This window comes from Lycorma delicatula, chromosome 1 (assembly GCF_047948215.1).
Source record: "Lycorma delicatula isolate Av1 chromosome 1, ASM4794821v1, whole genome shotgun sequence".
Taxonomy (NCBI): Eukaryota; Metazoa; Arthropoda; class Insecta; order Hemiptera; family Fulgoridae; genus Lycorma; species Lycorma delicatula.
Genome location: NC_134455.1, coordinates 268,060,444 through 268,074,525, shown reverse-complemented (window position 1 = coordinate 268,074,525; position 14,082 = coordinate 268,060,444). Strand labels below are relative to the sequence as shown.

Genomic DNA, 14,082 nt, shown 5'->3' with positions numbered 1-14,082 from the left:
CGTCTAATTTCAATTGATAAAGAAAAGTATTTATTTTTTGACTATTGAAGGCAATAATTAGAGAAATACTAATTCATAATATATAATTAAATTTTTTAATGAAATTTATTTAGGATTCCAGACACAAAATATGTGTATAACAAATGCAAATAATAACAAATAAAGTATTTTACTTAACTGAAAATTATAAAATAAAATACTTTAATTATTATTTTTATTTTGTGTCAGACCATTAATTTAGTATTTATAAAAAAATGAACTAAAATGACAAAATAAAAATAATAATTATTATTTGTTCTTCCCAATTTTGCCATTATGGGATAAATATTCATTATTAAAAACAAAATTAATACATAAATTACTTTACTTTAATATTAATAATAAATAGATAATATAATATCTAAAAGACTGCTTGCTTGTAAATTCAAAAATACAATTTATGTTATAAATTTTCAATTTAGAAATTTAAACACTTTTACCTACAATCACAAAAGAATTGTTATAGAATGTTATAGGTTGGAAAAAACTTATTTTAACTGTAGATAAATTTCAAAATGTAAACACTATCAGGCACTAAAACACTCTCTAAAATATTTTATTGATTTAAAAAAAATATATAATACAATAAAATACAGGTAACTTTCCTATGAAGCCATTAGCTAATTCAATGAAGCCATTACACAAATGTTAATGTGATTTTGCAAGAAATGAAAAAACTATCTGTGATCATAACACAGATTCTCAATTTGAATTTTTAAATTTCATCTTCATAACACAACTGTCAGTAATAAGTTCAGCAAAACAAAATGTATTTATGCCATTTTCACAATTTTTATTCCATCATATTCTATCAAAAATTCTGCATAATTAAAACCCACATTTATTAAAATCGGTTAATAATGAACAAAGTGATTAATTAATATTTGAATAAAAGTGTAGTAACATCAAAAATTTTCAGCAATAAGTCCGGCCAAAGGAAATCTACTGACAGTGTTTTTACAATTTTTATATCGTCGTATTCTATTAACAATTCTGCATAATTAAAACCCATATTTATTTATTTATGTTATTTAATGACGTTTCACGGTTTTTTTTTAGCCACATCTTCAGATTTGTATGTTATACCTTCGCCCGCAATAAAATAAAAACACAATCGAAAAATAATCATCAAGAGGTCAGGAATTATTACAAAAAATTCAGTAAATAGTTCCAGTAAGTAGCAAAAATGTTCAGAAGAAAACTGGATTATCAAAAAAAAAAAAACAAATATATAATAATAACCATTAATTTAGTAAATAATCAGTAAAAATTATGAAAATTAGTGTTCAATATTTCAATTCTGATTCAAGAAAAACTTAAATTATACGAGGTGTGTGAGAAAAGTAATGAGACTGACATTTTACTTACCAAAGTTTTTTTTTTTTTCTAACAACAATATTATTCCCTTCAAAGTAGTTCCCTTGGGCAGCTATACACCGGCAGAGTTGTTCCCACTCCTGGCAGCAGCGCTGGAAGGCTTCAACTGGTAGGGCTTTTAACTGGTTGGTCACAGTCTTTTGAATGTTCTCCAAAATGACATCCTTTTAAGACATGTTTCAATTTTGGGAAAAGGAAAAAGTCACAAGGTCTCAAATCAGGTGAACAGGGGGGTTGAGGAACCGTAGGAATGCGTTTTGAGGTCAAAAATTCCCTGATGGAAATGGCCATGTGACATGGGGCATTGTCATGATGATGCATCCACTTGTCTGCATTGTCTGGTCACACGCAAATCACTCTTTTTCTGAGCATTTCAAGGACACCTTTGTAAAACACTTGGTTGACAGTTTGTCCTGGAGGAACAAATTCTTTATGCATGATACCCCTACTGTCAAAAAAGCAAATCAGCACGGTTTTGATTTTTGATTTGCTCATTCGACATTTTTTCGGTCAAGGAGATGATGGAGTGTGCCACTCTTTGCTTTGCTGCTTTGTTTCAGGATCGTACTCAAATATCCAAGATTCATCACCTGTGATCACACGATTGAAGAATTCTTGGTCATTGTCAATCTTCTCAAGAAAATCAACCAACACATTTCTTCGACTGTCCTTCTGTTCCGTCGTGAGGTTTTTGAGCACCAATTTCACACAAACCTTTCACATGTCCAAATCGTCTGTCAAAATTTGATGTACGGTGAAATTGTTTAAATATAACTGTTCACTCATCATCCTTATTGTTAAACGACGGTCTGATCTTGCAAGAAACCTCACACGCACAACGTTTTTTTCCGATTATGAAGTTGAAGGTCTCCCTGAGCAATGTTGATCTTCAACGTGTTCTCGGCCTTCCAAAAATGATTTGTGCCAGAGGAAAACTTGTGCTCTTGATAAGCAATGTTCCCCATAGGTCTGTTTCAACTTTTCAAAGGTCACACTCGCGGATTCCTCAAGTTTAACACAAAACTTGATTGCACAACGTTGCTCTAAATTCCAATGCTCTATTTTCGTAACACACAACAAAAACACAACTTCACTGATGGCGCTATCAAAAATAATGTGTTGGCTGAACGGAGTTGAAACTTGTACTGAGCATGTGAAAGGGATAAACAAACCAGTCTAGCACAAACCGGTAGACACAGCGTTGCCAGATCGCTTGCAGTGTTACCAATCTCATTCCTTTTCCCACACACCTTGTATAGTTAATGGAAATATTCTTTTTTTATACAATAACTTTATCAGATTGAGTGAAATGATATTACTGATAACATTTTAAGACATCAGACCATTAATTTAGTATTTATACAAAAATAAACTAAAATGAAAAAATAAAAATAGTACTGAATATTTGTTCTTCCCTACTCTGCCATTATGGGATAAATATTCATTAGTAAATACAAAATTAATACATAAATTGATGTATTAATTTGATTTATTGATTAATAATAAATAGATAATATAATATTACTTATAAGTTCTTTACTTAAACACATATTTTGTGTCAGGAATCCTACATAAATTTCATTAGAAAATTTAATTATAATTATATTATAGGAATAAGTATTTCTCTAATTATTCCTTTCAACAGTCAAAAAATAAATACTGTATTTTCTTTAATCAATTGAAATTAGACAAATGTAAACATGATATGTTGTGTTTTTTCTTGTTTTGTTTTTTAATACTTCTGTTTCTTCACTGTTCTGTTCTTTTGCTGTTCTGTTTTTTCAGTGTTCTGCTTCTTCATGTTCTGTTTTTTCAGTGTTCTGTTTTGTGAAGTTCTGTTCTGTCCGGTCACGGTTTTTAACAAGTTTAAAGCAGAGTATACATCTACCGCACAGCCTGTAGTAACATTTTTTTGCCAAAACTTTCTCTTTTATCTAACATTTTCTTTAGAAAAGTTTAGTACTGGCTCTTGTTAAAATATTTTTATGTATTAATACTTCTCATGGAAAGATTTAATTTACATCATCCACAACAATTATTTCATTGACTAATTCTGATCTTGAGATCAATCACTTCCTGAAGATCTTCAAGTGTATTCAGACTGAACATAACCTCAGGCTATAAATTTCATCACACATCTTTTATACTACATTCATTGACTGATTTTTTTCTCACCTTTAGAATTTTGTAGGATTTTCAAAATCAGACATTTGTTACTTTCATCTCTACCCTGAGTTTACTGGCTGTGTCTGGAAAATTGTTTTTCTTAGGCTAACAACCGGTTATTGTCACTGAAGAAATACAAGTAAAAAAATGATAAACTGTTTCAAATTATAAAAACCTATAATAAAATTTTGCTGAAAAGCCATACATGACATAAAAAACAAAGCATATTTTCAAAATATACTATAGAAAACAATACAGTATTAAAACACTGGGTTTACAAAATGAATATAAGTATTTTAATTTGTAACATCTTTTGGATGTGATGTACACCAATGATTTAAGGCTAGAATCAAAGAGCAAAAAAAACAGTTTTAGTTTGACACATGGCTGTAGATTGATTCCCTATCTTTCCAATTGACAGCACCACTACCAAAGATGGTAACTCCTGAACAAAAGCTTTCTGTGTTTTGCAGTTTGTTAAACATGATTCTGAAGTAACAGTCTAATGTGCGTTCCATATAAAGTTTAATTGCTATCCTTCAAGTGACAATAAACTTTAGCTGCAAACTAGTGATGCCAGTGTAGAATGTTTTAAGGAAATGCTTACATATGCATCCTTAACATTTATAGCTGTTACAGGCTTTGAAGTCTACAGGCTAATTATGCACGCTAATCTCACAATCATAATGTTGCAGCAAGATGATGACTTTCTTGATTGTATGTATTTAGTGATGAGTCAAATTTTTATTTTAGTGGAAAAATTAACATACTAATGCCCATGAACTCTTACAATACAAGAAGGATTCCTCAAAATTAAATGTTTTCTGAGCAATATTCAAACAGCAAGTTAATGGGCTACATTTCTTTCACAGAAGCAAGTGTAATGGAAATTAGTTATCTGGATATGCTGTATACATGAATTTCTACAAATGAAAGATGGATCACAAAATTTTATTCTCTAAGATGTACACCTCAATGGCATAACTTTTTACAGGATTAGTTGAATTACAATTTATAAACACCATAAACAAACAAGAGTTTGTTTATGGTGGCCTCCAAGGCTACCCAATCTGATTCCATGTGATTTCCCCTTTGGGTTTTATAAAGGATTTTGTTTACGTGTCTCTGTTACCTGATTGTTATTACCTCCATTACTGACCTACTTGAATATGAGGCACAGAATTAAAGCAGCTGTTGCCTCTATTGCTCCAAACACGCCAATTAAAATATTGAATGAACTCTCATACCAGTTGATGTGTGCCGAGTGATGTAAGGTAAAATACTTTGAATATTTGTGAGGAAACTTTAAGAGTAACTCATTTTATTTGTGATTCATTACTGTAAGTCAAAGTTAAGAGATATTTAAGACTCTAGTAGGACCTACTAAGAAGAAAATAAATAATAAATATTTTTGTTAATATACCTTCTCTGTTAATTATTCTTGACCTCCCTTTTTTTGGATAGGCACAAGAACCAGCTGCACCAATCCTACCATTGCTTGACAGAATCATTTTTATACAAATGGCTGACAACTATGGCTGATAGATGACAAATTTCATCTAGTAAGTGGCTTGTTGGCTACTTGCAGTAGCAATTCTGACTGTGGGCTCATATAAAAGATCTTACATGTTTTAACAAGTGATTAAATGGAAGTTTGCTGAATTTAAGCTCAAAGAAGACTGAAGCAATAAATTTTAATTATGACAGGATGGAGATACAGATACACACCTTTAAAATTTCATTTTAAAATAAAAAAAAATCAATCTACCATGCATTTTATAAAATTGTAATCAAATTAAGTTTTGAAAGTGACAGAGATATAGTGTATATAAACCTTTTTGTTCCATTTCAGATACATGTTTTTGTCATCAGAGAATGGTTTTTTCTTCAGGGCAAAACTTTTAATTTAACCAATTTTCCCTTCTGTATTTTGTTTTTACTTGATGAATTATTTCACCAGGGAAGCTTCAAAGCTTGTATATGGGATTATGGAATTGGAATTTTGTAGTGTATGAAAACTGTCATGCCAGCCAAGATTCCAAGTCAGGACCCCATGATGAAAGGTTGAGATCCTACCACTCCATCATTGAAATCAGCGGATTATTTATTTAATATAATTAAACTTTATGCCCTTTCCTAATAAACCACGACTGAGATAAATTGTATAGAAATCAATGAACAAGAGAGTGGTAATAATTTTTGTTTTTTACAAAAGAATAAATGAAACAAAAAATAAACAGTAAATAGCAAAGCAGACTGAGACTGTAAAATTCAAGGCTACTCTCCACCCACAAGCTGATAATATTTGTGTATAATCAGTAACTCTCTGGTTCTGATTAATTCACAAGTTTATATGAAAAATATGTTTTTTTTCTCTTTTTTTTATAAAGATCTAATGAGCTTGATTATGAATGGAACAAACACTTTAGAATAATAAAAAAACAACCTTTTGAACCCATTAAACAGATTCATTAGGAAGATGATTTTTTACTATAGATGAATTAATATTGCTGGTACTAATAGCAGTAGTACTAATGTTGATGTTACAACTATATGGTTCAAAAATGGATGACATCACACAACACTGCCACTAAGTTATCTGATGTTACTGTCTGTTATAAAGAACCTCTTATCATATTTAACTTACCACCTTTCCTTGAAACACAATCAGACTCGCACCTAAATCAGTTTACTACATAGGAATGTCACAACTATAAAAAAAAATCTCTCATGGAATTGCAATGAGTATAATATTGCATATTGTCTTCACTGGTAACTAAGCAGTCTCTAAACCACAGACATTGTAAAATATTCCTACTATGAGATTAATAAAGCCCCCTTAGGAGCCCTTCAAACAAACAAAAAAGTTATTTATTTTTAATAAGAATAATGTAGGAGTCCTACATGTAATTATTTCATTACATGAAAACTAATTATTAATATATTACCTGAAGAGTAGGTCTTTGATATGATGTTTTCCCTTCATCTGATGGTTCACAGTTTTCTTTCTGATCTGATAGGTGACTGCAAGAAGACTCACTATTATTATCATCATCAGCCATTCTACATTTTATCTCGTGAGTTCTGTAACTACTTTTAGAACGGCTAATTTTCTGTTTTTTTGATGAATTGTTTCCCTAATAAAACAAAGAAAATGATGTTCCAAATGCAAAAAACCTAAAATCTTATTGAATTACAGTTTTAAATAAAAACTGAGTGCCACTATCTTATAAATATGTACAAAGCACAGTCACGAAAGCATAGATTTTATTTTTATAACAGTAAAATAAAATTGAAATGAAATTAATATTTTAGGCAACCAAAATGTTGTAAGAAAACCAATAAAATTATGAACTTCCAAATGGAAATAAATTTAATTCTTAAAAAACAGATTTTAAGTTATTTAATCAACATAACTGGCCTCAAAAACCAATACCAAATTTGTACATAACATGTTCCCAAAATAAATCAGCTTTAACATTATTTTGCTGACATTTCATAGTTTTGCAATTTTTTCTAGCATATCTATTCTTAACATTTCTGTCAAGACTGCAACCTAACTCATACCACATTAGTAGCTTACACAATCAATCTTCATAATATTTAGATGTTTGATTTATATTCTACTAAAATGTTTTTATCTAATTTTTTTTAAAACCAATACTTTTATACTGTTTTTTTTTTTAAGTAGCATCAACTTGTATGATCAATTACTCATAAAAAATACTAAACATCTAATGAAACTGCATTTAGTGATATTTAAATTTAATGATTTATGAGAAAAGGTTTTTAAACATGGTATTAACTATTGACATTTTATCAATACTTCACACCTTTCAATTTGTTGGATGAAAACTGATTTCAATTGGGATGTCTTTCGTAAGACATTCCAAATGTTATTGAATTATTAAGTTACAAGATACAGTTACAGTTTACTGTCTTACCAGGGCGATATCAACTCTTTTTTTAAATATTTGCATTGAAATAAAATAAGTTACTATTAAAGAAATATTAACAATACATTTTCTTCCGCTCCTTTCTTAACTTAAAGTATATGCTTGAGAAATGAAGACCAGCTCCACCCATCATCACCTTGATATTTTCATGATGCATTTGTTAGGTAACAATACAATTAGGATATTTTCTAAGATGTTATTTATCTCTTCTATCAGTGTTAAAAGAGAACTTTTCAAGGTATATTCTACCTTTATCCAAAGGAGTATGCAGAACTAAACTGATTGTGTAGGAAAAACTGTTGTGTAAGAACACAATGGCTGTTTCATTCTTCATTAAAAATGTATGTGCAAGAACCAACTAATGTGTCCAAGTGGTGAATCATCATTGCAGTGTCTTCTTTTCCATGTCTCAAGCACTAAACTGCACTGCCAAACTCAAATACTTCTTAAAGTTAAATTTGAAATGAAAGTTAATTTTGAACTGATTAATTCACCAGAAATGCTCTGTTGGTTTCAGAATATTCCTTCCATAAATCATTACATCTCATGAGACTGACACATACATTTCTTTAAAAAAAAAATTTGAAAATTTTTGAGTTTCTGTAAAAATCTTCCCAAATTTGAAATACAATTTAATACAGACACACAGCAAGATTTCACTCTAATAACTGCTTCTCAACCATCACTTCTTCAACCAGAAAAATATACAACCAATATTCTCAATTTTAGAAGAATAGCTGTACATCTTAAACTAAATAACACAGTTGCTACAACTGGTTTTCAGCATTTAATATCCTTTTCTGAAAAATGAATGTAAAAAATCAATTACTAAAAACCAAAACTGAGAATGGGAATGACTATACACATACCTTAAAATCATTAAATTTATCAGGAGCTTTATCAAATGTAATGAAGTAGGCGACTGATTTCTTATTATTATCTTCATTTACTTTAGTGTGTTTACAATATTTACATGAATCACTTTTCCTGCAAGTACATGCACCTTTTTTAATAGATTTCTTTTGTTTTTTATACCATAGTGGTTTTATAAGAGGAAGTTGCTGAACAGATTTTGATGTTTGGACTCCCACACTGTCAGTAGTTTCAGTACCTACTGTTCGCTTTGTTCGCAAACACATATCATCACTTGAAGATGATGATAACAAAGTATTAGATTTCTCTTTTTCTCTACTATTTACTGATAATTTTTCATCCACCTTTCTACTCTTTGATAGACTATTCACCAGAGATAATTTACTTAATTCTTTCCTTAATTCATTTTCAAGTGTACCAGTAGATTTTTTTTCTTTTACCTTAGATGAACTACCTTTCTTTTTATCATCCTGAAGAGAAAAATAATGGTGTGAAGACCAGTCATTTGAGTCCTAATAAGCAAACAAAAATACATAATTTAAATAAATAAACTTTTTATTAACCAAACAGAATATTAAGAACAGAAATAAACTAAAAATACTATCAACACATTTATTTAAAAAGTAAATAAAATATTTATTATGAAGGATGAGGAAGAATACAATTATGATTCCTGATAACAGGATCCCATACTTCAGAAATAACTAATAAGGTTAAGCTAAATTTGATTTTTCAAATCCAGAAAACCATATTTTATAACCTCACAATAATTCTAGTGAGTTGCTGCCAATTATATCCCATATTTAAAATCCTTAATTCCCTACATTGTCAAAAGTGGTAAATTTCAGATACTTTGTTCTTAAAGGTTAACAAAATCAATTACTGTACTGATAGAACTAAGATACTGAATTTCATTAAATTTAATAGATACTTAAAGTTTTAACAATGGATTATAAATTACCATTCCCTAAATGTTCCAACAGTAAATATTGGGTTTGTATTAAAATGATGAACCCTAAATAAACGTTTGATTTTAAATAAAATGAAAATGGGACTTCTAAAAGCCCAAGCCCTTAACTAAAAAAGGGAAATGATTTTCAGTATGTTAGTCATTTATTCTAGAAATTAACCTTCTAAAAGAACTTATGTAGAGATTACCTCTACATTAGAATAAATCTAGTACTATATTAACTTAATGCATTTTATTAGTTTATAACATTTATGCATTAATATTAATATATATTATTATATAATATTTATTTGATAATATATTAAAAACATTATTCATATATACAACTGCTGCATACATGCAGCAAAATTTTTCATTCTCCAACCCATTTGCTCAGGCTTTTATGACATTTGATATACTTACTAATATACCATTAACTTAGAGAACTTTACAACATTTTTCAGTTCTAGCATCACTTGTTTCTTTTTCTAGGCTGCTAAACTTTTGACAAATTCCTTTAAATGATTTTTCAATAATCTATATGTGAAATACACTGTTCAAGAGAAAAAATCACAATTTGGTTCATTATTAATATATCCTTTTTCCGTTTTCAGCATCACTTCCAAAATATATGCAACGTCAAAATAAATGTTTTATGAAGCTTTATATACTATTTAGTCAGAAATTTGTTTTTGTTTTCTAACCAATATATTTATTAATCAAATCACCATAACTTTTAAAAAAAATTGTATTATCATCCAAAGATAGTATGGTTGTACGATAATTTTTATTTTTAATTTTTAATAAAAGCTCAAAATCTGCTCTACAAGATATAAAATTCATAAACAGTGTAAGGAAATTAAAAAAAAAAAAAAAAAAATAATAGGAAAGTGGAACTCTATGAGGTTTAAAATTTGAAATAATTTCAAAAGTATAAGTCTAAGCAATAGATCTATCAATATCAAGTTCATTTAAACAATAAAAACTGAAAATTCCATTAATATAAAAAATGTCATTGAAGAATGAAAAGGGCATAACATGAAAAGAAAACGACCTGTTAGAAAAGTTAAAACTGAGAAGGATGAATTAAATAAATGTGTGATTTGAAAGACAATTAATGGGTTTTGTTCAGACCCATGTTTCATCTCCTCCTTTAAAGGTAAATAAATATATAATCTGTATAGTTCTTCTTATTCATTGTAAATTAAATTAAGTTGTCAATATTCAGCTAGCCTTATTAACAGCTGTGATTTTATATTAATAAAATAATTTTATATGCAATTTTTCTTTATTGTTCTGTATTAACTCAGGGCTCATAGAGTCAACATGACATTTCATTAAATCAGATATCATTAACAATGTATTAAAATTATGGAATCATTACAGATTATATATAACTATAAACTGATAAATGTCTTAGTTTATTAGTCTTGAACCAGCAAATTAGCATCAGAATAATGGAACCAGAATGGTATGTTATTTGATGAACAGCTTTCACAAAAAGTAATATCAGTATCCCAATACCCAGATCAGTCAAATCTAAATTTTATCAAAAGCATAAAAGCTCAAAGATTAACATCCTGACACCGTAGGGAAAGACATCCTCCATGTGGCAGTTTCAGTCACCACACCACCCCCTCCATACCTAGTCCTTAAGGGCTTTACCAGAGAACATCTTCAGAACTCTGGCAAAAGGCATCTCTCTGCCTTGATCTTGCCTCAGTTAGGATACCACCAGTGCAAATACCACATGCAATATTCCAATCGGTGCACTAATAGGAAATGAACTCTTTAAAACAAAACACATCTACGTCGAGTCTTTAAGAAAACTGAGTGACATAAATGAACTGACTTTAAAAATGCAACTACCAACTCGATAAGTTTGAAATTGAGTTCAACATACAACCAAACATAACACAAAACAAGAAATAGAAATAAACTTAAAAATAAAACTAAATTAAAAAACACTACAAAAACATCAGACATTATAATACAAGAAGAAAACCAAAACACAGGAAAGACCAGGCGAAACCCTAAATTCCCTCAGCAATCCGTTCTCTTGCCAGATACCCAATGAAATTTTCAACAATTACCCATTCGGCCTGGTGTTTCCAAATCTTACGGATATCTAATAACAACCCAATAACGTCGAGACAAGAAATGGTCTCTGTATACAAAAGTTTATATTTTGCGCATTTGTAAATTACATGGTATGTGTCATCTAGTTGTCCACACCTAAATCCACCAGGCCAAATCGCTGGAGTCTGTCTCAGAAGGTGCCATGACCAGAAAGAAAGTGCATCACATACTTCACAGGGTGAACCCAAGGGGCAGGGCACCACACAAACCAACAACGTCAAATAGACCAAACCAAACCAACAACAGGAAGAGATCATGCGTATAACGCCCACCCTCTGCTTCATCTCATCTGGCCTGCCATGAAGCACTGCCATGCCGTTCTATCTCGCGAATCTTTTGTGAAGTCAATTCAGCTGACTTTTTAGTAACATAACACTGCTGCTTTTCTGACGCAACTATATCTATCAGTTTCACAACTGCAATTACTAAGATTGCCTCCCATTAAATAAAACAATTAACTCCCGTTACCATTAATAATACAAGGCATTCAGCTCTTAATAATATATTTCGATAGCTTTAAAATTTTAGCCTAACAGGTACCGCATACAGCATAATTCCCTCGCACTTGTCTTTACACAGGATACTCACAGTCTTAAAATTAAGACCCTAATCAGGATTGACTACTTGTCAAATACCAAAGAAGGCACAACAGGCCTTCTACGACACTTAATTAAGGTGCTTCTTGAACTGCAATTTCTAGTTAAATTATATAATTTCCCATTAGATATGTTCAAGTTCAAAAGTTACTTTTTATGTTCAGGCCTTCGATATCAGAAGGCCTGATATCGAAACACAAACCTGATGCCTCACTCGCCAAATGGCCTTTAAGAAGCATCATCGTGATCTTCTCCTGAGCTGAACGTCTTCTTATGTTGATGACCCCACAACTCAAGTATCCTGTATGCCTGGGTGGGTCAGAAGTCAACATCCCTTCGTGAGCTTCCTTTGACCAGCAGATGCCCATCATCGGCATAGGCCACAATGAGACACCAGCTGGATAATCTCAGCTGCATAAATGAATCAAACTCCACTACCCACAACAATGGATCCAAGATGCTGCCCTGAGGGCAACTCTTGGACAGCGTCTTGCCTACCTCATGCTAACCCTCATGGAACAGCACATCCCGATTCCTGAAGTAACTCTGCATTACTTGCAGTTCAATATCAGTGTATTGTCTTTTTTGTAATGCATAAATGAAAGAAGGCACCACAGGTTATTAAATGCACCAGATGTCCAGGACATATTCCTCCTCAGACGAGCTCATACCACACTCATCAGACAGAGTATGGCGTCCTTGGTACTCTCTGTACAAAACCCATACCGTTTTTCCATCAATAAGCTTTGTGAGATCACCTGTCATTTATATGCAGGTACAGAACCTTTTTGAAGACCTTACCAATAACCGGCAGCAACGTCAAAAGGTCTATGTGATGACCTAAATGTGGGATCCTTGTCACCTCCTTTAAACAACAATTTAACAATACCCTTCTTCCAACATACTGGGAAGTACCCTCCAAACAGTAATTTGTTTAATGTATGTGTGACTGTTTTCACACCAACCCCAACTGAGCAAAGAAGGAGCTCTGCCATTATTCCATCAAAGCCTGGGGCCTTGCCCCTACCTAAACTTCAAATAACTTGATACACTTCAGCATCAGTAATCTCCAAGGATATTGCACCCCTGCAAAACTGAGCAACCTCACACAGATGATATGTGGTTTCTCCAGTTTCACTGTCATCAGGCAGTAAATCGTCAAGTAATTTGCATAAGATCTCAGACATGTCTAAAATTACATCAAACCATGTTGAGAGGGCAGATAGAGGAACATCCTTACGTCGATTGTGTCCCAACACCCTATAGATGACTCCCTGGGGAACCTTGTTCCCCTGCTCATGCACAAAGGAACGCCAGAAATCCCTCTTTGCTGTTCGAACTTTGTGAAAATATTGAGATTTACGATCACTGTTTTCAGTCACAAGAACTTCCCGCTGTTCCAGATCTCCCTCACGTTGAGAAGCTCTCTGCAAATAACTGACAGCCTGTTTCAAAACTGATAATTCCCTGCTTTACCACGGAGCAAGCCTGCAGGGAGCCACCAGAACTGCGGGGAATTGAATTTTCAGTGGCATCAATAAAGTCCATCGACAGACTCACTGCCAGGTCCTCCAAATCCAGAACCTCCAGATTCCGATCCAAAACTCGAAGCCTGGTCGAAAGGAAATCAACAAATATTTTCTAGTCCGCACGCCTGTGCAGAAAACAACCCTGCTGAATCGGAACATTACATTGGTAACACTCATCCAAACCACCAGCAATCTCATAAAGAACCAATCAATGATCGCTTGAGCAATCAACTACTTTACATTACAAACATTGGCAGGGATATCTCTACAAACAGTAACATCGATATTCGTTTCTCCAAACAATCGTCGCCCATCTACATTACCTGCGTAGGTGGGCAACTCCCCAGGTACAATAAATAAAGTAAAATAAATACCTGAAGACTATGTTGGACTAAGAAGCCCTCTACTAATTCATCACCATCATAGTGGTAAAACCACTATGCCACAAAAATGACTTA

At 31.7% G+C, this 14,082-nt stretch overlaps 1 protein-coding gene across 1 annotated transcript in view; it reads right to left on the bottom strand.

Moving 5' to 3' along the window:
- Positions 1-14,082, bottom strand: part of LOC142331242 (uncharacterized) — a 72,733-nt gene that overhangs the window by 29,380 nt on the left and 29,271 nt on the right. Inside the window, exons 7-8 of the mRNA XM_075377004.1 lie at positions 8,408-8,923; positions 6,531-6,719 (exon numbers count right to left, since the gene is read on the bottom strand). Of these exons, the coding sequence (XP_075233119.1) occupies positions 6,531-6,719; positions 8,408-8,923 (705 nt within the window). The remainder of the gene's footprint in view (positions 1-6,530; positions 6,720-8,407; positions 8,924-14,082) is intronic.